The sequence below is a fragment of the Neovison vison genome, chromosome 4 (assembly GCF_020171115.1).
Source record: "Neovison vison isolate M4711 chromosome 4, ASM_NN_V1, whole genome shotgun sequence".
In the NCBI taxonomy this organism is placed as follows: Eukaryota; Metazoa; Chordata; class Mammalia; order Carnivora; family Mustelidae; genus Neogale; species Neogale vison.
The window spans coordinates 64,753,213-64,776,395 of record NC_058094.1 but is presented as its reverse complement, the minus strand read 5'-3'; the positions used below and the strand labels follow the sequence as shown (position 1 = coordinate 64,776,395).

At 39.0% G+C, this 23,183-nt stretch overlaps 1 protein-coding gene across 1 annotated transcript in view; it reads left to right on the top strand.

Moving 5' to 3' along the window:
• PREX2 (phosphatidylinositol-3,4,5-trisphosphate dependent Rac exchange factor 2) overlaps window positions 1-23,183 on the top strand; it is a 297,053-nt gene that overhangs the window by 158,378 nt on the left and 115,492 nt on the right. The window contains exons 23-28 of the mRNA XM_044245489.1: window positions 336-497; window positions 10,648-10,867; window positions 11,415-11,622; window positions 18,689-18,868; window positions 21,743-21,837; window positions 22,569-22,651. Coding sequence (XP_044101424.1) covers window positions 336-497; window positions 10,648-10,867; window positions 11,415-11,622; window positions 18,689-18,868; window positions 21,743-21,837; window positions 22,569-22,651 — 948 coding nt within the window. The remainder of the gene's footprint in view (window positions 1-335; window positions 498-10,647; window positions 10,868-11,414; window positions 11,623-18,688; window positions 18,869-21,742; window positions 21,838-22,568; window positions 22,652-23,183) is intronic.

Genomic DNA, 23,183 nt, shown 5'->3' with positions numbered 1-23,183 from the left:
CTGAGAGAGAAAAAAAAAAAGTTCTGAGTAACTCCAACTAAAATACAGGCAGTGTGCTACCACATCAGAGCATACTGACTTATCCAGCAGGGAGTCTTTGAAGTCCATTCACTTTCCTCAGGCAAGCTTTAACAGCTGGCAGAAGGCAAAGCATGAGGGGCCAAACACACAAGCCCATCACTTCACTGGGATGGTTTTTCTGAACACAGAAATCCCAAGTAGCTCAGGGAAGTATGCCGGGTAGGGTCACCCTGCGTTCTAGAATTGTGAAAATTTTATTTGGCTAATTTTGAAGGTTTTCTTTTCTTGATCCATGTGCATGTGTGTTACTCCAGATTCTTGAAGCCCTGGCTAAAAGTGATGATCATTTTGTACAAAACTGTACCAGCCTTAACTCTCTAAATGAAGTGATTCCTACTGACCTTCAGAGTAAATTCAGTGCAATTTGTAGTGAAAAAATAGAGCACATATGTCAGAGAATATCCAGTTATAAAAAGGTAAGAGGTTTATGTATATACTTTGCATGGAATTATTGTTTAAATTATTTAAATGTCCAATTTCATTCAGTTCTTGATATTTTCATTACTTATGTACCAGTTTATTGAAATAGTAACATTTATATAACATTTTTGAGTTTTTAATAAGCCTTTACATCCATTAGTCTTACTTGATCTTTATAAATCTGAAAGCTATCATTATTCCACATTTTCCAACTATAATAACTGAAGTCTAAAGAATTAAATTACTAGCAAAAGATAGAGTTGGGATGTAAAGCCAGGCCACTTAATTATGAGTCAGTAGTTCTTGTCCTTTCCTCTTAACAGAGGGACTCAAACTCTCAATCAGAAAGTATATGGAACACAGTCTCCTTGAAATTTATTTGACATATTTATTGAGCACATTTTGTATACCAACCACTATTCTTGGTGCTAAGAATATAGCAGCAAAGGAGAGAAGATCTTCCCTCTCAGGGTACTTACATTTGTGTGGGAAAAGCAGCAAAGAATTAAATAAATCTTTACAAGGGCCCCAAAGCAAAAACAACAACAACAGCAACAAAAACGGGGTGGTGGGGGAGGGGGCCTGAGGGGGGTACAGGTAGTCAGAAGGATGGAGGCTTAGGCAGGGACCAGTGTGAAGAGCTTGGAAACTTTTAACCTTTAGGAACTTTGGAGGGAGTTTGGATTTTCTTCTCATATCAAAGAGAAGCGATCAGAAGCTTTTAAACAGGGGAGTGACTTCATCTGATTAAGGTTTTAAGAAGGTGGTGCTGTGTCTTCTGTAGGAATGGATTGCAAGAGGCAGGGATAGAGACATAGAGATGAGGAGGAAATTGTTGCAATAGTCCCAGTGAGTGATGATGATAGCTTGGCCTATGGTAAAATTAGAGGTAGAATTAGTATAAATTGATCTCCAAAATATATCCTCTAGTAAGTTTTATTTTTTTTTTCTATTTGTGTCAATAGGAGATTGGCTAATTAAATTATTTCCCTCAAAATGAGGTTTGTTTTTTTAAAATTTGGTTCAGCCATACTAGGAAATATTATTTACCATAGTTTTTACGAATGTGAGTTAAGTGTGTATGTTTTATCCTCCTGGTAAATTAAGTGAGAGATAAGCCCATATGTGTCCAAATATGGCTGTGGGAGAATAGGGAAATGCAAGAATTAATACTTCAGCATTGGTTGCCTCAGGTGGGATGTGGACAAGGGGAAGAAGAATCACCATGTTTTTCCTTAAGACTTCCTAAAATCTTTAGCTTGGGAGGTTGAATATGTATTGTTGTTTTATTTTTTTATAAGTCCATTTGCATGAAGAAAAATGATACTCAAGATCACTTCTTAACTGTCACATCTTTTAATCCTCTCTCTGTGATCGCTGAGGTCAGGTCACCTATTTGATTTGGGAAAGATGCCATGAATACGCCTTGTTGAAGCTGAAGGACAGAAAATTCTCTTTAGTTCTCCCTTCGGTGTAAGATAGGACAGTGCTTGGAAGTAAAATTTAAAAGGTCTAAACAAATGCAAATTAATATTTCCCTTTAAGCACATTTTGAAAAGAGAATCATTCTATTTCAGAAATGGATTTGTGTGAAGTATGACAGGGGTTGGGGCCGATTTTGGTTGTCAAACTTGTCAGTGTGTGTGTCTCATTTCTTTTTCTTTTTCCATTCATACAAACAACAAAAGCAGTAGAAATAGCTTAAAGAAATACACATGAACAAAAGTAAACTATATAAGTAAAAACAAAACAGTAGGATGAGGGTATATTATGTAGGGTATTGATTCAGCTGCTGTGAGGGGGACCAAGATAACACAGGCTTAAAACTGAAAGCTTATTTTTCACTCACATGGAAGTTCAATTGGAGTCCAGTGGGGTGGGATTGATGATATTCTAGGGATCCTTCTCTATTTTTGTTCTCTCCCCTAAGACATAGCCCTTTCCACAAAGTCAAAGTCGGCTCATCAGCATCACGTGTAAGCTATAGTCCCTTAGAAGAGAAAAGAGGAAGTAGAAAATAAAGAGCTCCTGTTGAGGGCATGACCAGGAAGCCACTCTCCTATTCACATCTGATTAGTCATTTAGTAGAAGCAGGCTGAGAAATGTTGTCCCCAACTAGGCATCCATGTGCCCAAATAAAACTCACAGAATTGGGTGCCTGGGTGGCTCAGTGGGTTAAGCCTCTGCCTTCAGTTCAGGTCATGATCTCAGGGTCCTGGGATTGAGTCCCGCATTGGGCTCTCTGCTCTACAGGGAGCCTGCTTCCTCCTCTCTCTCTTTCTGCCTGCCTGTCTGACTACTTGTGATCTCTGTCTGTCAAATAAATAAATAAAATCTTTTAAAAAATAAATGAATAAAAATTTTAAAAAAACACCTCACAGAATTTTATTAATAAAAGGAAAAAAGAGAGAATGGATATTAGTGAAAAATTAGCAGGTACATTTATAGGTAAAGTTATAGTACACTGATGATGTATAGACCCATCAGGGGAAAAGGGTGATGAGATCAGCAAGTCCTAAGACTCTAGTTAGTTGCTAATGTGGGATATGATATCTGAACTTCAGTTTCCTGATAATCAAAATAAAAGAAGAAACACAGTCTACTACATATTTATCAGCAATCCTGTGATTTATACATGTTTCTCAAGAGAAGCAAAGCTTTTCTTAGACTGAGTTCCAAAAGAAATCTCTCACACTGAATTTCAAAGAGATGGCACCAGGAAATGTCAGGGCAGTGCCCATAAACATGTCTCTGAAAAAGAAATAGCAATTTGTTTTATGTGACAGACATTTTTAATATACTCTTTAATGAAAGCCAGTGGCACAAGTCAAAAACTCAACTTCTCAGAAGCAAATTTGCTGCAGGATGGGGGAGGAAGAAGAGGAAAATATTTACTGAATGTGTATCTATTAGGTTGTCCATAATTAATGAGGGTAGCTGCCCTACCCCCATGTTTACCATTTGCATCATAAGAAATGTCAAAATACATGAAGTAAGTAATAATAATACTGACTACTTAACCTACTAGGAGGTCCCACCATGACAAGTGGAACGTGCTCCCTGGAGTTCTGTTGCACACAACAGTTTATAGCAGTTCCCTACAGGGTCTGGCATTGCACTGAGATTTTATATAATTTTATCAGCACAATCACATGAAACATCATCTATTTTATTGACGAAGTGACCGAAGCTCAGAGGGGTCCAGTAACTTTCCCAAAGGCATGCAGCTGTGGATTTTGAACCTTGTTCCCCTTTATCATAAGTTTGGTTTTTCTTTGCTTATCTGCATTTGACACTACGCTACATAGCACATGTATTGTTCCAATTCCACAGCTAAATCCCACTACACAGCTAAACACTATGGGTCCAACTACGAGGACAATAGCGTTTCAATAAAGGAGAAATTATTGTGGATGGAGTAGTCAGCAATTGCTAGCTGCTGCAAGTTGAAAGATTTGTCAGCGAGAAGAGAAATAGAGAAAGGACTCCCGGAAAGAGAGATCTCGTAAGTGAAGACAGGGGGATCTCGTAAGTGAAGGCAAAGATGTAGAAACGAGACTGATTTTCCTGATAAAGAACTGGCATATTGCCTAGACTAGAAAGGAGGGTTCGAGTTGGATACCATTAAGAAGAAAACTGACAAAATCTGATTTTTCGGGTGATATTTTAGAATGGCGTAATAATCAGATTTGTTTGTAAAAGAGTGCAAGTCTATAGTGACTTGGTCTCATGTAGAAGCATTAGGGATGGAGAGAAAAGAATCAATTCAAGTGGAGCATAGGAGGTAGGATGCATCTGGTTCTATGATGGATGGGTCATGGTGGATGGAAAATGGTGTTATAGCTTGGTTTCCAACCAAAATCTGGTTTGTGATAAACTGGAGAGTATGTTGGGGGTAGGATTAGAAGTAGAAGGGGCAAGGTTTTTGCCCAAATGTTGGGAATTCTCAAAAACATCATCCTGGGGAGTAAAAAGTATCTTCCATTTTCTCGGAAGTAACTAAGAGCCTAGAAAGCTTTTAAAGCAGAGATGGACAGGTTAATGGGCAGTGATTTTAGATGATAAAAATAATATCACTGAATGTGGAAGGCTCGTGGATGTACATTATTGTTTGAGCCTCGAAACAGCCATATGTACTGAATACTCATACCATCTGCTCCTTTCGCAGGGAGATTAAGAATTTGCTTAAGGTCACTTAGCTGGCAAATAGCATAGCAGACTAGGTATCCATCCTATGGAATGCTGTCTCACTTGTTTTTATTTTTAATTTTAGAAATAAGGAGAATCTTGCAGTCAACTAGGACGTAAGCACTTTGTAAGGTGTCCTTTCGTCATCCCTTATTGACTATGCATATTTAGAATAATTGACTGTCTTTCTCACTAGAAAGAAACAAGATTAACAGAAAAATATTTCAGGGATATTTTTTATTCAAACAAAATTCAAACAGTGAAGACAATAATAGCCAAACTAGGTTATGTAAGGTTAGCTCTGTTTGTGTAGCAAAGGCATGTCCACAGAAACTATAGCATTTGTGAATATGTATTTTTAATTTCCACAAACTTACTTTAAAACTATTATTAGTAACATGTATTTTTTTTCTTCCAGATGAAGGCTTCAAATACCTCTCTTTTTGTAAAACTAAATGTATCCATAGAAACTAAAATCTCACGAAGGCTGGTTTTCCTTTATTTTGACTCTAAAAGTTCTAGGTTTTAAAAATAGGAACAAGTTGATTTCTGCCATTTCTATAGCCAGGATGCTGCAATCATAATTGATTTTCTGGCCAGCTGTACAGGGCCACAGATGTTTTTTAACACATGTATGAAAGAAGTTCAGACCTTATACTGGAAACTTGAATGAATCCTAAGCAAGCTTTTCATCTTCTCTGGGCAGGATGTGTGGGTGATCCAGACATAAAACTATGCACTGTTTGGAGAAACATTCTTACCCTGTGTTGTCCTTAGATCCCTTTTAAATTCTAGATTCATTCCCTGTTGGAGAATAATTCCATAATTGGGCTTATTTTGTGTATTAGGGATATTTCTTCCATATAAATATTTAATGAGCTTTCAAGAGGTACTTCCTCTTTACCCAAAACTATTACAGGTAGGAATCCACAGTCTTACTTGAAATATTCCAAGTACCTTTAATTACCAATGCCACATAATACTCAAGTTAACCTGTGAATCAGGAAAATTGGAGCCAAAATTTTTCTCCATGTCCCTGTCCCTCAATACAGAATTTTTGTAACTCCATGCCAATGGGGTTTAACACTTAATTGAAATGGGAGACTATCTGTAAAATAGTAGCTTACCTCCGTCTTAGTTTTTATTTTTAGTCAAGTGACTGTAACTAGATATTAATGTGTTGTCATGGTTAATGATTTATGAATTAACTACCAATGCAGTAAAACCCATAGCTCCATTTCTGAGAATTATTTATTTGTACCAACATACAAATAGGCTTTAATATCACCTAGAGTACAAAACCAGTTATTTCTCTTGAGCCTCATACTTTTCTCTACCTCTTGTTTCATTTCTTGAACTCTGTTCTGAAAAGAGCTCCCTATACTTGCTGTCTAGACCCGCTGTCTCACTCACTTTTCATTCTTAACACACTCAAGATGGGCTCAGGTCCCTTCCATGTAACTGGGATGGCTCTTTTTAAGATCACTGAAAACCTGTATTTTGCCGAAATTCATTCACTGTCCTCATCCTATTCCTTGTTTTAGTGGCATCTGTGCAGTCAGTTTTGTACTTCTCTTGAGCCTTTTTCCTACCTCTGACTGGTTTTGTCTTTTCTGGGTGGCTCAGTCACAGTGAGTGTTCTATGCTTTTTCCTTCTTTTTTCTCTGACCTCTTCCTGCTGCAGAGCTCAGCATTTGCTCCCTCCCCTTTTCTCGCTCCACTCTCCATCCCCTGGTGATCACATTCAATCTCCTGGGCCATCTGACCTCTCCGTTTGAGTCTAATAGTTATCTCAGACTTCATGTGTCCAAAATAAAGTCCTGTTCCCGCCCCTGCACCGTTTGTCATAGCTGCTGTTTTCTCTACATGAGAATGAAACCCACCCTCCACATAGCTCAGTCTAGAAACCTTGCGTGCACTCTTTACTCCTGGCTCTCACATACCATTCTCTGGGTCCCGCCTTCACCCCGTGCAGCCTTTTCTCACTGCTTCGATTACTGACTGCCTAGGGTGAGCCGATGTTGTCTCTCCCACAAGTAGTCTTGCTTCCTCCCTTGCCCACAAGCAGTCTGTTCTGAGGGGCTGTGAGTCTCAATCATAGTAAGAGCTAAATCCTTCCAAAGGCCTCTGAGCTCCTAGATGATCCCTCCACCCACGATCTCCCCACTCCTATCTCCTCTTCCTTCCCCCTCTCTGTCTGCTCTAGTCACACTGGTCTTCTTGATGTTCATAGAAGCATACCGTCCTTGGAACTTTCGCACTGGATGCTCACTCTGCTGGGAAGGCTTCTGTTCCTGTGCCCACATTCCCAGCTCTCCCTTCCTTCAAGATTTTTCTTAAATGCCAGCTTCTCAGTGAGGATTGCAATCGGCAATGCATTCTTCACCTTACCTCTGAAACTCCCAGCCCTCTTTCCCTGTTGATTTTGTTTTCAGCTGTGCTTATCATCTTCTAGCCTGATGAAACTGACTTACGTTTATTGTTGGCTTCTCCCCTCACTAGAATGTAACCTCCCAGAAGCAGAAATCGGTTTCATTCACTGATGTTTCCCAAGATGCCTAGAACAGTGCATGGTTTAGAGAGCCCTGGATGTGTGATTGTTGGGTAGAGCAATAAAGGTGGAGTAAGTCTGGACTGTGCTATCCAAAATAGCTTTAAAGTGTTGTGTTTCAGCTCACCTTACCCTATACCCTGTACGTTTCTTTATCACAAAATTGTGATTTTCCTTTACGGGAAAGAGTTGGTTTTTTTGTTTGTTTGTTTTTTGTTGTTTTTTTTGGGGGGGGGTTGTTTTGTTTTTTTGTTTTGGCTTTTTTTTTTTTTTTTTTTTTTGTCTTTCCTTGCAAGCTTCTCCAAAGCAGATCAATGAACTCTGTGTTTCTTTTGATGTTTCTAAGAAAGACGCCATGTACTACTGGATGGCCTGACCAGAGTGTGTTCTCATGCACGTACTACAACTGATACAAGAACTGTACCTATTTCATTTTAGGTCTGCATTACATTAAAGGTGGCATAATTATGTATTAGGGCATGCTGTCTAGGAGTAAATTTTTTTAAAGATTTTATTTATTTATTTACACAAGCAGGGGAGGGGCAGGGGGAGAAGCCAACTGTTGCAGAACAGGGAGCCCAACTTGGTGCTCAATCTCAGAACCCCGGGGATCATGACCTGAGTAGAAGGCAGATGCTTAACCACCTGAGCCACCCAAGTGCCCCTAAGAGTACACTTTTGATCCTCAAAATGTATTCAGTAAATTTCCAGGACCTATGACTTTAAGATCCTTCCTTTGTCTCCCCCTTTCCTAGGGACAGCCTAGGATGGAAGAGAGCACTGTTTTCATAAGCCTCTTTCTTCTGCAAGAGAGACTCTTAGCAGAGAAGTTTCCTCTCTGACACTCTTTGAAAGAGTTCAAGCACATTTAAGCCTGGTTACACACCCCATCTGGGTGTATGGGGAGAGGGAACATACATTTGTATTGAGATACATGTTGGAAAGCTATAGGAAAGTGATCACACTGGGAAGGGAATCTTCTCCCTTGCCTGATCACTCTGGTAACACCCCATCCCTCTGTTCATTTCCTTCTTAGCACTTACCAAATTACTAATTATCTGGCTGTTATATTTATTATATAATTGTTATATATGCACATAGCTGGTCATATATTTATATACAGACATTACATATACTTGTAATAATATGATTGTTAGATTTAAGAATATTATATTGTTTTTACCTGTGTCCTACATGAATTCTGTGAGGGCAAGGGCTGGATCTCGAGCATTTAGTGCAGAGTCTGGAATAGATGCTTCTTTTTATGTTTGAATAAACAGGTAAAAAGTTATAATGGCAGAAGGCAGAGTGCCTGGGTGGCTCAGTTGGTTAAGCATCTGCCTTCACATTAGGTTGTGACCTCAGGGTCCGGATCAAGCCCCAAGTTGGGCTCCCTGCTCAGCAGAGAGTCTGCTTCTCTCCCTCCCTGTACCCCTGCCCCTGCTCATGCTCTCTCTTGCATTTTTTCTCAAATAAATACATAAAGATCTTTAAATAAATAAATAAATAAATAAATAAATAAATAAAAGTTTGAAAGAAAGCAAAAGAAGCAAACTACCTATTATGGCCAATGCTGTGCCACAACAAAATTAATTTCTGTGCCTTTGTGTGTGCCACGAAGTTTTATCTGAGATTTTTGTCCTGCAACCACAATAAAAAGATCATCTGACTGCAAGTTTGAATCTGGCCTTAAATTCTGGGACTTTCCCAGATAAGTCTTCAAGTCAGTTTCTTTATTAGGTGAAAGCATAGACTAGGAATTCTCTAAATTACTCCCACTCTTTTAGTGTTTAGGATATTTTCCTTATATATTATTATCAAATTTGTTAGTAATTTTGTTGACAATTTCCTGCATTTCAACCCAATCTCATTTTATTTCCTCCTATGTGCTTGACTTTACTGAGCTATGTAGCTTCAGATATGTGATTTGAAGGCACAATTTCCTATACAGATAAAATATTTCATATTCTAATGGTGAGCTTACATTTATAACATGTGAGTTTTTTGATATCAAATCATCATTTTTTAATTTAACCTAGAAAACTTACATAGTAACCAGTGTTAGTCTGAATTTTTAATCTCTTAGTACCCAAATTACTTCCCTGCTAGTAAAAACTGTAAGGATCTGCTTATAGTTTTCAAATAAAAAGAGAACACAGAGATCATTCCATCCATATTCCTTGTTTTACTAAGAATGGTAGAAAGACATGACCTACCCGGAATCACATCAGTTATAACTAAATTAAACACAACTAAAACACATGTACCTGGTTGCTCTCAGTCTTTTGCTTCTGAAACTATAATCCAGTTCAATTCTATGAGATGGCTGTTTATGATGCACAAGATAGACATGGGTATTACTGTCATGGAATTTACCATCCACTGAGAAAGAGATAAGAAAATCATTCATAATTATAATGAGGATTACAATGTGCTGCATAACCAAGGAAATTGGACCTAGATGAAGGCTCACGAAAAGAATGGTGATGATTTCATAGAAGTTGAAAATGCAAAGGAGTAAATGTGACGATGAGGGAAGAAGAACATTCTAGGCACACCAACAAGCCATGCAAAGACCTAGAATGAGTAGATCCTATGTGACAGGACCTGAGAGAAGGAGAGAAGAAGCCCAAGGGGCAAGGAGAAGAGAGCTTAAGATAATATTCTAGGTGCAGATCAGACTTTGGGCAGCCATCTAGACCATGACAAGGATTAGATGGACTTTGATCATAAGGTTCAAAGTAGTAGAGTGGTCATTCTTGAAAGTTGTGCAGATGCCTTGAGTATCAGTTTATTTCCAGTGACATAAAAGCAGAGTCCACACCAGTCTTCAGGCTGATCCTGACCCAGATGCTGAGCAGTGATTCACAGGAGGCATGGAAGGTACAGTTGGTTCTGCTTGTTGTCCTGCCCTTCTGGGTCAGCACCACCATGCCATTGCTGTCCAAACCGTTCATAGACTGAGGTTTGGGCTGGCTTTCTGACAGTGTTTGGAATAGTCCCCTCTTGATCTGGCAGCTACCCACTTCTGCCACTTGGCCTCACTTGAAATGTTGTGTTTCTATCTCAGTATCTGAGGATGCCAATTGGACTTCTCTGTCAGACTCTCAACTCCTAGCAGCCTGTGGATTTGGGTCTTAGTAATGGTACTGGTCACTTAAATTTATGTCTTTCAGCATCTAACTTGTAATCAGAATTTCAAAAGAATCCTATGCATTTGCTGCCTTTATTGCTTTTCTTTACTTAGAAAGTGTGGGTTTTAAAATAATGACTTAATTTCCAACAACTTATCATTTATTTCACTTGTGCCAACTGACATAATTAAATTTCTTAATATTTCGTTATGGATGATGGGAGTGATGAATGCTGTGTGTTCAACTGCTCTTTGTTTCTCCTTTAATTTACAGTTTTCACGCGTACTGAAGAATAGAGCCTGGCCCACCTTCAAACAGGCCAAATCTAAAATCTCCCCATTACACAGCAGCGATTTCTGCCCCACCAACTGCCATGTCAACATAATGGAAGTTTCTTATCCCAAAACATCAACCTCCCTTGGGAGTGCATTTGGTGTTCAGCTGGATAGCAGGAAACATAATTCTCATGATAAGGAAAATAAATCTGAGCAAGGTATGTTAGTTTTTGAAACTTCCTCAAATCATGAAACGTAATTTAGGCAATTGTTAACTATTCCACCATCCCTGAAGTAAGATAGATTCCTGATGTCTGAACAAGTCTGAATTTTATAAAGACAGGATTCCTCTCTATAATCATTTGGATAATTCTACATAAAAGTTTATAGAATAAAAATAGAGTTATGCATTTTTATTATCTTTCCTATAAGAAGAACAATCGTTCTTGCCTTCCTTACATGTATGACAGGCACAGCTTCTCCTGTTGTGAGGGCCGTTAGTCTGAAATGGCCCTATAACGATGAGAAAAATATAGGAGGAGCAGCTTTAGGGATGGACAGTGCCATTCCATACCATCACAGTAAAGCATGAGATGGAAGGATATTTTAATCACAATTCCCATAAGCTTTAATTCCTGAATTACATTCAGCATTGGATTGGCATTTTATTTAATATAAGCCTGGGTGTCTAGAATGAATTGCACTGAACCATTATTGTGTATTAAAGGTCATAAATATCATTCTGGAATGATCTTACCTCCTCAGGGAAACTGAGCCCTATGGTGTACATTCAGCACACAATCACGACCATGGCGGCCCCTTCAGGTCTGTCTCTGGGACAGCAGGATGGGCGTGGGCTCCGGTACTTGTTAAAAGAAGAAGACCTGGAAACTCAAGATATTTATCAGAAACTGTTGGGCAAACTTCAGACTGCACTGAAGGAGGTGGAGATGTGTGTTTGTCAAATTGATGAGTAAGTATTTTATTTATTGTAGTTTTCAATGTGCCTAACAACATAGCTATAGAAAATGTGGCTTTTGAACATCCATTATTCTCTCTTTCATTTTTAGAAATGTAAGATTTCATGAGTATGAACCATACAGATCCTCTTCCTTCTAACACCTTAAAAGAGATATAACATGGCAAATATATACATTTATATTCTAAGGAAGCATTTAATGCCAGGGAAGAGAGTGGCAAAATTCTTTCTTCTAGAAAACACTAACAAAGTTTCAATGTGAAACTATTAAACTCAAAAATATGATGGATAGAGTACCAACTAGGTATGCAGATTTCCTGGTATCCTTTATAGAGCAGAACACATCTACACTCAGTAGATGTGTATAAAAAATATAAAACAGCAGATCTTTAACATACTTGTTAAATGAGTAAATGCAAAATTATGTATCACTAAGACCAAAGACAAATGAAGGAACTTTTTTTTCCCCCCGATTGAATTTATGGTTCACTAAGCAATAACCCAAGTAGCTGTGCCAGTCACTTGGAAATTTTTATCAAGAACGGAGAAGAGGAGGAAGCTAATTAAAACTTTTCCAAAGAGGTCGACTCTGATTCTTATTTAAAAAATTGATGGTTGGCCAATTGCCTCTACTCTGTGGCATGCTTTGCCACATCATGGTTGTGATTGTGTGTCACAGACAGTCAAGGCAACTCTGTATAGTCACAAAAACATGGGCTTTGGGGGAGCTTGGTCTCTCACCTATTAAACAGGATGAAGAATAATAACAAATTACAAGTTTGTGGTGAAAATTATAAAAATCAGTACAAAAAATAGTGTAGTGTCTAACATTATGCTTACTTCTCATTCAAGGGGTTGAAATTGGTGGATGGAACTGAAGTTGGTAGAATCTGAAAATGGTGTAGACACCATTTTCCCTTTTTTGTCATGCTCTCTTTATGAAGTTACACATTTAGATTGCTGTTGGTTGTGTATTGTTTAATTCCTCCCCCACACACGTCATCCCATACTTCCCTGGAAAATTCAGTTTTGACATAAAATATTTAGAACTTATTTTGGGACGCCTGGGTGGCTCAGTTGGTTACGCGGCTGCCTTCAGCTCAGGTCGTGATCCCAGCGTCCTGGGACCGAGTCCCACATTGCGCTCCTTGCTTGGCAGGGAGCCTGCTTCTCCCTCTGCCTCTGCCTACTACTCGGACTGCCTGAGTTCGCTCAGTCTCTCACTCTCTCTAACAAATAAATAAAATCTTAAAAAAAAAAAAAAGAACTTATTCTGAGCCTTTTTGGTAATTAGACATTATACAAATAAAATCTTAACTGACAGGATTTCGCTTTTTAAAACTTTTTTCTTTCTTTCTTTTTTTTTTTTTTTAAATCTTATTTATTTATTTATTTGAGAGAGCGAGACCACGAGGACAAGTGGCACAGAGGAGCAGAGGGGCAGAGGGAGAAGCAAGCTCCCTGCTCAGGAGGGACTCCCAATGTGGGACTTGCTTTCAGATCATGACCTGAGCTAAAGGCAGACCCTTAACTGACTGAGCCACCTAGGCACCCCGAGGTGATCTCTTATTTTACATGTCTTTCAAATTTAGTGCTCAAACTTACCATATTAGATGTACCATATTTCTAAGGTTATCTTTAGTTACTATTTACTATGCTAATTTGTTCTGACATTTTTATCAGTTAATTTAAACTTGAAATTCTGTTTTTATGGGTTCTAATACATTAGTTTTAAAAAAATGTTTATATTATAACAGTTTACTATATTGTGACTGCCCCATTTACAGATGAATTATAGTTTGGGGTTGCTAAGAGAACAGCTGGCTATTTTTAGGCAATTGTATGATACTTTGGACTGTTTGAGAATGACCCTGTGACACATAAGGTAATATCTTAAGGCATAATATTTTGTTTCATTTAATAAATGGAATTTTATTATATGATATGTTCTATTTTAGAAACTAGCTTTATTTTCTCCCTAAAGTATTTAGGAAGTGCACAGAGTAAGAATCTTTATTAATAAGGCAATAAATAGTGGCACTGAATCATGTATCCTAGCTCTCGGAGGGATTTTAGGAGAACATCTGGACCAATCCCACACTGCCAGTTGGGCCAAGAGTTATTATTCCTGCTTTTCAGATAAGTCCTTTACCAATGGCAGGATTATTGATGTGCCTGAGCACATAGTACCTCGGAGACCAGGACTCTAATGCATTGACTAATCAGCACTTCCTGGCAGTTGTCCAGATTTGGCTGTCTTTGTTAATTTATTGATTTTTTTTTTTAAAGTTCAGCTGATGTAGATATATTTTCGAGAAAATGGGTAGAGCCAAAGGTATCCCTTTATTTGGCTTCAAATGCTTTGTATTTGAAGCCCTCATTGAAGAAAGGTGTTAAGCTATTTTTATTAACCAAAACTACTTAAAATAATTACCTATTTTTACTTAAGAGTTTCCCATTCTGTTATTCTAAAAGTCTTTCCCCTACTGTGCATGTTTATTAGGAAAATGACATGAAATGAGCAAGTGATTTGAGAAACTAACTTGGTCTTCCCTGTGTGCACCATATAATTTAATTCTAAATATAAATATGTTCCACATAATTCAATGTGCAATATAGTCCCTTCAAAACAGTGCAGCCATCCAAGTGCCTGGATTCCCTTTTGCCCCATTCAGAGATACTGCAGTGCAGTCGAGCTTGACGAATTATTTGAAAAGCTAGTCACCAAACAGTTTTCTCACCACGTAGTAATTACTCTTGGTCAGACATAGATGTCTCTGCAGAGCAGAGAAGCAGATCTCGGATACTCTGCCAAGTTTTAAGAGAAATTGCTTCACAACGTCTCATGGCTGGCCTTTCTAGAAATCCTTCATTCCTGGGAAAGGGCCTGGTCCTGAGCTTGTCCACTTACCCTGCCCCTTGGGAACACTTCTCCTAGAAATAACATTTCCTTCAACACATAGACATTCCACTAAATGCTTCTACTTCCTTCAGATCCAAAGATGGGACTAGAGACACATTTGTTGTCTATTACCATGAAATAAGGGGATGTTGGGAATTTATCCAACATTCTATGATTCTTAACTCATTGAAGCTAAACACTTTTGTCCTCTGACAGGCTACTTTTTGGATAATGACAGTTAGGTACTAGACATAATTAAAGGACAAAATAATTTGTGGATAATCCAAAACCATTGACAGGACTTTAAAAAACAGTGTTTGTGTATTCTCTCAGGGAGGAGATGAATAAAGGGTCCTGGGGGCTGGTGAAGATAGGACAGCTGAGAACAGACCTGTCTCTTATAGGGGCCAGATGCCCCGGACTGAATCATGAGCAAACCTCACTGTGGGACAGACACTTAGTGACTTGGGCTTACAGGTAGAAATGGTAGGGCTTTTGAAGGAATTATCTTTGAGCATTTTGCTGGTAAATGTATGAAAAGAGGGCCCAACTTCATAAGCACTAATGTGTATCAGAGGGGTTTATGTGCCAGGCATGATTTTATTAATATAAGCACTGCTTGATTTCATTCCTACAGCCCCTCTGTGATGTGGGTTATGAAACACAGGGACATAACACATTAAATCTCAAACTTAAAATTTGTTTCCAAAACTGAATTCTAGATTTCCTTACACAGAAACCTACTGTGACTCCTCCGCCATGAACATGTTCCCTCTTTTCAGTCAAGTATTCCCCATCTTTTCAGTTCTGCAAGGCAGACTGTGGGTGTTACCTTTGGTTCTTGTTCCTGTCCCTTCACCTCCAGGACCTTATCAAGTTTAGTCAAGTATACATCAGAATGCATCCTCCCCATCACCTTAGGCTGGGTCACCACTGTCCCCTCACCAGCTATGCCCCTCCAATGCATTCTACATTCAGCTAATGCCAGAAGGATCTGTAAAAGTAAATCATGCTTGTTCCCTGCTTAAAACCATTCCATGGCATTGCAATGCCATTAAAATAATATCAACTACATTACTGTGGCCTGCGTAGCCCTATACATGCTGCCCCTATCATCCTTCCAGTCTCATGTCTCTGAGCTCCAGCTGCGCTTGTCCTTTTCTGAACCTGGAACATGACAAACCTCCATCTGTCAGTGCTGCTCCTGAGGTCTACGTCTAGCCTTCTAGGCACTCAGATATCAGGCTAATACTGATCTGTACAGAGGCCATGCCTACTTCCCCAGAATAAGGTAGCGACTCCTGTAGCCCAGTCACATACATCATCCTTCTAGGTACCCTACTCTCTATACAGCTGGTTTTTGTTTTATGTTAACAAAACCCTAAAGCCTTACAGACTTGAAACAATAGGCTTTCTCTCTTGCTTGCTCTCCATGCCCATCTGTGTCATAGAGTTTCTGCTCCATGCTGACCTCACTCAGAGTTCAGGCTGACAGACCCCCTGTCAGCTGGAATGTCTCTTGTTGTCCCCTCAGCAAGAGGGAATGATGTAGGCTGCACATTTGCTCAAAGGCTTGCACCTAGAAGGGACTCAGGTAACCTCCACTTATGTCATACTGGTGAAAACAAGTTCGATGGTCATTTTTAGCCACATGGGGGAAGGGAGGCCACCCAGCAATGTGCCCAGGAGAACTGGGATATGGTGGATAGTACTAATGACTTCCTTCCTCTCTCCAGAGTATAGAAATGATATGCAGGGAGGGGCTGTTCTGCATCATTTGCAAAGTATATGTATATAAGAGAGTGTCTCACTTGCCCCATCTCCAAAATGAGGATCACCACCATAATAACAGTCATAGCTACTTCTTAAGGAGGCTTTAGGATTGGATGAATTGATTACTTAGCATAGTGACTGGCATAAGAGGTCAACAAATATTAGGTATGATGAAAATGGTAAAGATGATGACATTTAAGTCTCACTTTAGTAGAAGAACACAGGTTAGATGTAGGATGCTGTGTACAAAAATCTGTATTCATCAAGGGTGTAAGAAGGGGATTGGGCCACTCAGGGTTTTAGCTGAGAATTAGCAGACCTAGAGTAGGTAGCTTAATATTTTACATGAGCAAAAGTGAAGGAAAACTATTTCTGTATGCATAAATAATATAAAGCTAAATTTATGCACTATTACTACTTTTAAGAATCTGGAAATTTTATGCAAAAAATATGATATCAAAAACACTGCTTTTCTATCATATATTTGTAAGCCTAACACTTGTTCCCACAGGGTCAGTGCAAGCCTGATTACAGCTGTTTAAAATGAAAAGCAAGTATGTGAATATAATTCATATGACTTAAAAAAAAAAAAACGAGTATGTTCGTCCCCATGACTTCTAATTTAAAAGATACGTAAAACACAGAGTACTCCTTGCAAAATGAGAACTCCCGCATCTCCTTCCTCTTTGGCATTCAGAGTTTATCTGTCTGTGCAGTATAGAGCTTGCGTAATTGGAGTTAGTCTAATGTTTTAAGCTTTTGGGTGGAGGGAGTGAATAAATACATATCTGTCTTCCAAAACATAAAAGTGTCCTTGCAAACAGAAAAACTGCTTAAAATAATTTATAGCTTCATAGGGCCTTGAGCAGCATAATAGCCCCCTGATTTTCACTGGTATCTAAAAGGTATAAAATGCCAAAATATTATTCAAATGTTATCTCACAGTGAGACCTTCCTTGACTATAGTGTTTGGAGTCACAGCTCCATCTCCCTTCCCTTCTTTATTTTCCTTCTTAATATTTGTCTCCATGTGATATACTATACAGTTTACTTGTTTGTGGTTTGTTTCCTCTCAGTAGAACGTAAGCTCCAAGAGCACAGGAGCTTACGTTTGTTTTATAAACTTCTGTATGCACAGCAAAGCAGTGCATGGTACAAAAGATGTCTCTAATGAACTAATTAGTGAAATCCCTTAACAAATAGTTACTCAGGGCACAGTATGACATGGTGGGTCTGACATGGTGGGTTACAACGTAAGAGGTATAAGACAGTCTCAGGGTCTTGAAATCAAACAAACATGACATTGCACTAGAAAAATGAGTGTGAATATATGTACTTATGTGCTGTGGACTAGGACAGAGTGTCTCCCGTACTTGGTAAATGAGAAGGTGATTTTTGGCTGCAGAGGCCATGCAAGGGCCCTTTCTTAAGTTACGGTTTAATTCATTTTGCAAGTTTTACAGCATTTTGTTTGACAGCAAAGACCAATTCCATGTTGGCATAATTTTGAGTGAGTACTAACAGAAACTCTTGACAGCCCAACAGTCAAATCTGGAGTGATGGAATCCATGCTACCCAGAGTCCACACCAAGTGCGACACCAATTCAGAACTAAAGGTTGTGTTTTAGCCTCAAGCCCAAGTGGAAGAGCTTTACATTTGGGCAGATTTGCGACATGCATCGTGACTAGATTGTGGTTGATATAGGCGTGGCCCCTGTTGTCTCCTGTCCTCACATTGTATGCGACTCTCTTTAATGTCTTACTATTGTGATGGTCAGAACACCTGATTATATGAGCAGTGAGAAAGGACTGCCACATGATATTCTTCCTGTCAAATAAAGACCGCTTGGGAGAAACTCAAGGTGGGGGTAGATGGGTAGATGGGTTTTTAATATCTGAGAGTAAGCCAGTGGGGATAGTTAAGCACAGTTAGTGTTTATTTTAATATTTAGGCAGCCCTTTAAAGTTCTCCAAGTATTTTTAGATGGTAGCGATAATGACTAGGGGAGGGAGGTGACAATATTTATATACTGGAGTATATTCTCATTTCATTGTCACAGAGTCATATGGGCTAGTTATTATTATCCCCATATCCTAGATGCCAAAGAGAATCATCATAGTGTTGCTGTGATAACAAAACCAGTAAGTGGCGGGACGGATTACCCACACAGTTTCCTAGTCTAAATGGGGTACTGTTTCTGTTACTTGTTCTGAGAGGAAAAAGTGAACTTCATACAGCTTTTTTAATGCAATCAAAAATTAATTCTACATGAAACAAACACCCTAGAAATGTTTCTAAGCCTATCATATTCAATGAGTAAGGTAGTTCTCTGTAGCAGCCAGTTTGAAAATGTGCACTTATTTTTTTTTAATATCACATTGCAGCCTTCTGTCTTCCATAACATATTCTCCTAAATTAGAACGTAAGACACCAGAGTGCGTAGTACCACCAGAGAGTGACAACGAGAAGGGAGAGAGAAATAGCAAACGGGTCTGTTTTAATATGGCGGGAGACGAGCAGGAAGACTCGGGTCATGACACCATCAGCAACAGAGATTCTTACAGGTAATTCATCAATTCCTTAAACCCAGTCATCAACACAGTCAAATATGATTCCTTATTTTCCACAGAGGTCTTGAAAAAAAGTTTTGATTATCATTTTTGTTTATCACCCTCACAACATAACCGCCAGCTATTACCAACCGCAGATCCTGCAGAATCTTTCAAATTATTCTTTTTTCATAATCTGAGTAATTGGGAAAAAGTGTTTTTTTTTTCCCTCCAGGTCTATGAAGCTAATCTGGGGGACTTGTTCCTGTTACAAATTCTGTAATATGTATAGCAAATAAGCAAACTGAGCTTATATTAACATTTTTTTCCAGATATCGGTTTCTGATTATTGGACTGTGGTGAACAGGAGTTCTTTGTGTGTGTGTGTGTGTGTGTTTCTCCTCCTTTTTTTCTTATATTCTGTGTTCCAAACAAATTGGACTGATTTTTCCTGCTTACTTCCATGACCAGCCTTCTTTCTTTCCTCTCTTCCACAATTTCTAAAGATTTATTATTATTTCTCATTTGAGAGAGAGTGAGCAGGAGCAGTGGGGAAGGTCAGAGAGAGAGGGAGAAGCAGATTCCCCACTGAACAGGGAGCCCAAAGGGCTCGATTCTGGGACCCTGGGATCACAACTAAGCCAAAGGCAGATGCTAACCAGCACAGACACCAGGTGCCCTTCTCTTGTACACTTTGTACAATTTTGATTTGATTGCTGTAACAAAGTACCAAGGATTAGGTGGCTTAAACAGCAGATGTTGATTTATTCATTATCCAACAGTTCTGGGGCCAGAAGTCCATGATCACAGTGTCAGCAGTGCTGTTTTTTTCTGTGGTCTGTGGAGGAAGGATCAGGTCTGGGCCTCTTGCCTTGGTTGTAGATGGCCATCTTATCCCTGTGTCTTCTTGTCCTTTCCCTCTTAAGTGTTTCCCTGTGGCCACATTTCCCCTTATCACGAAGTCACCAGCCATACTGAATTTGGGCCCACCATAATGACTTCATTTTAACTTAATTATGTCTGTAAAAGTCCTCATTCCAAACAAGATTGTATTTCTGGGTCATGAGTGTCAGACTTCCACCTGTGGATTTTAGGGGGAGATGCAATCAACCTGTAACAGCTTCCCTCCAAGGTCTGTTATCATCTGCCTACCATCATCCTTCCAACGATGGAAATCTCATGACCTTAAGATCATGACCTGAGCCGAAACCAAGAGTCTAACGCCCAGTGGACTGCACCCCTTGCGTGCCTCCTGTCTTATTTACTTTAATAAAGGGCAAAAACTCTCTTACTCACTGTTATTTATTATACAGTATTTTACAGTGAGAAAATATTAAGTAATCATATTAAAGTTATTCTCTTCAGAGATGTTTAGCACAAATAGCTAATGTTAAAAACATTTTTACTGGACACACGGGGAAACAGGATGATCTCACATAATTCCCAACACAGTCCTACATGGCACATGCTGATATTAACCCCATTTTACATGTGAAGAAATTGAGGCCACAGGAGTTACATAATAGACATGTTAAACCAGGTGGGCTGGCCCACGGTTTCTCTCTTAACCACTGTACTATCCTAATTTCTACATGAAAAGGATTTTAACAAATACATAAGAGTTAATTATTCCTAGAGATTTTTTTTTTTAAGATTTTATTTATTTTATCTGACAGAGAGAGATTACAAGTGGGCAGAGAGGCAGGCAGAGAGAGAGAGGAGGAAGCAGGCTCCCTGCTGAGCAGAGAGCCCAATGCGGGACTCGATCCCAGGACCCTGAGATCATGACCCGAGCCGAAGGCAGCGGCTTAACCCACTGAGCCACCCAGGCGCCCCATTCCTAGAGATTTAATAGTTAATAACACAGATTAACCATCTTGACCATTTCCTTTACTTTTAGCTTCAAAGGATACCAGTAGACTATTTAATAGGAACCTGTGGTTTTTCTCCAGTGAGAAATTACAGATCTAAAAATATTTTCTTACCTCAATTTCTAGTTCTCAGATAATTAAAATTACCCTCTGAGTCTCCCTCTAGGCTAAACTAGAAATTTTAAATATAAATTTAAAGTTAAATAAGTGCTACTTACTGATTCTGAGGGGGTAAAAATATTCCATCTCTGATACTCTTTCTTAAATTTTGTAATGTGTCCATATTCACACACAAAGCTTTTACCCATTCTTTCCTTCCACTTTGACCATTATCGAGCCCTTACCAGATGTGGCAGTCAGTGCTGAGCTCTGTGGTGGAGACAGGGTGCCATCCTCTCCCGGGAAGCTCAGAGAGCAGCTGATAAGTCATAATTTAAAGCTACCAGAAAGACTCGAAAGGCAGAGATCACAAAACAGGACCTTGTCTTTATGAGCACGTTAGCTCAGACACACCACCTCAAATAGATAATGACAAATTTTAAGTGCACTTTGACTCCTAGTTTTCTTTCTTTCTTTCTTTCTTTGACAGACAGAGATCACAAGCAGTCAGAGAGGCAGAGGAGGGGGGCAGGGGAAGCAGGCTCCCTGCTGAGCAGAGAACCCGATGCGGGGCTTGATCCCAGGACCCTGGGATCATGACCAGAGCCGAAGGCAGAGGCTTTAACCCACTGAGCCACCCAGGCACCCCGACTCCTAGTTTTCTAACTTCAGATTTAAAAAAAAAAATTCATTCAGGATCAGTCTACAAGGCTTAAGAGATTTTGAAATACAATTGAATTCAAAAATTTTTAGATTATAAGATAAAATGGGAGTCAAACAAAAGTGGTTCTTCTCGTAATTTTCTCCAAGACATGTCAATAAGCGTAACTGTGGCGTGACCTGTTTATCTAGTAAGAACAGGGAGAGTGGCAGCAAATTCACTCTGAAGGTGACGTGTTGTGTTCCTCCTTCTCCCCAGCGACTGCAACAGCAACAGGAATTCCATCGCCTCCTTCACCAGCATCTGCAGCAGCCAGTGCAGCTCCTACTTCCACAGCGATGAAATGGACTCAGGTGCATTTGGTGGAGGCGTGTGACCTTTTCTGTTGCCTGTCCTCAGGGAGATACCTTTCAGGGATGACAGTGTGTGATCGACTTGCGTTTTCACCTTGGATCAGTTGTCCTTGGCCGCCACACGTGCTGGGTGATGTCAACGTCCCAATCCCATGGTGAACAGAGTGAATTAAAAAGAGATGAAAGAAACAAATGAAGTCTGATCTTAATATATATTTTAGGATTTTCTGTGGTACTATGAAGGAAGCTAGGTACACAGGAAACAGGTTATCCTAAAAGATGAGGTGTTGTTGACTGTGTGAGGAGGTGGAATGGGCTTTGAACCTGAGGACTTCTGAGATAGTAGATGCACAGGGAGGGGAATGATGAAAACACTGACTGAGAGAAATGTCTTATCTGGGGTATGTTAAGAGCAGAGACTTTGCACCCAGTTAGGACACTTCTTCATTTTAAAATATGTAGTTTGTTTCAACTATTTAACTGTTAGGAATTGCACTATTTGAAAAAATCATTGACATAGTACCCATAGTACCCTGTGAGGCACTCTGCTTCCACCTCTGTCTCAAAGAGCAATCATCTGACATCCTAACTGCTATTAATATTTTGGAATTCTTTATCTGATCATAAGAACATGATGGAATAAGACTGCGTGTTTATTATTTTTTGGTGTATTTATATTAAAATATTTTAGTATGTTAAACAAAGATGGGTGACTTATTTTTTATTTCTAGGTGATGAACTTCCCCTCAGTGTTCGCATTTCTCATGATAAGCAGGACAAGATACATAGCTGTCTTGAGCATCTTTTCAGCCAGGTATGATTGGGACAACTAGAAGTCTTCTTTTCCCACACATCAGACTGTTGGGAATCCCTTTTTCAGACATAGTAAAAAAAGCTTCTTTTTTTTACTTTGCTTCTCTGTAGGTTTTCAGAATTCTTCATGACATTTCTTGCTTGACTTTATTCCTAATTTAAAGAAGCACAAGATTCTCTTGGTGTTTGTGTTGGTATTTTGCATTTTTAAGAAAATTTATATCAATAACCAAATTCATAGAGTAGAAGATTTTACTGCTTTGAAAAAGATTATGATGTCTTTTAGGGTTTTTAAAAATAACCCTAGAAATCTTCTTTTGTGAAATGAATATGTTGAGCATATTTATATCTTATATTAATATATGGTGGGATAATAATGAATATTGCAAGCATTGTCAGTGAGTTTATTCCAATATTTTATTTAAAGATGGATTTTGCAAGCATCATGCAATTTCAAAAATAATTATGGCTTTAAGACAAAAATATTTTACAAGATTTACTCTTAGAAATACATTTATTATGTATTATGAGAA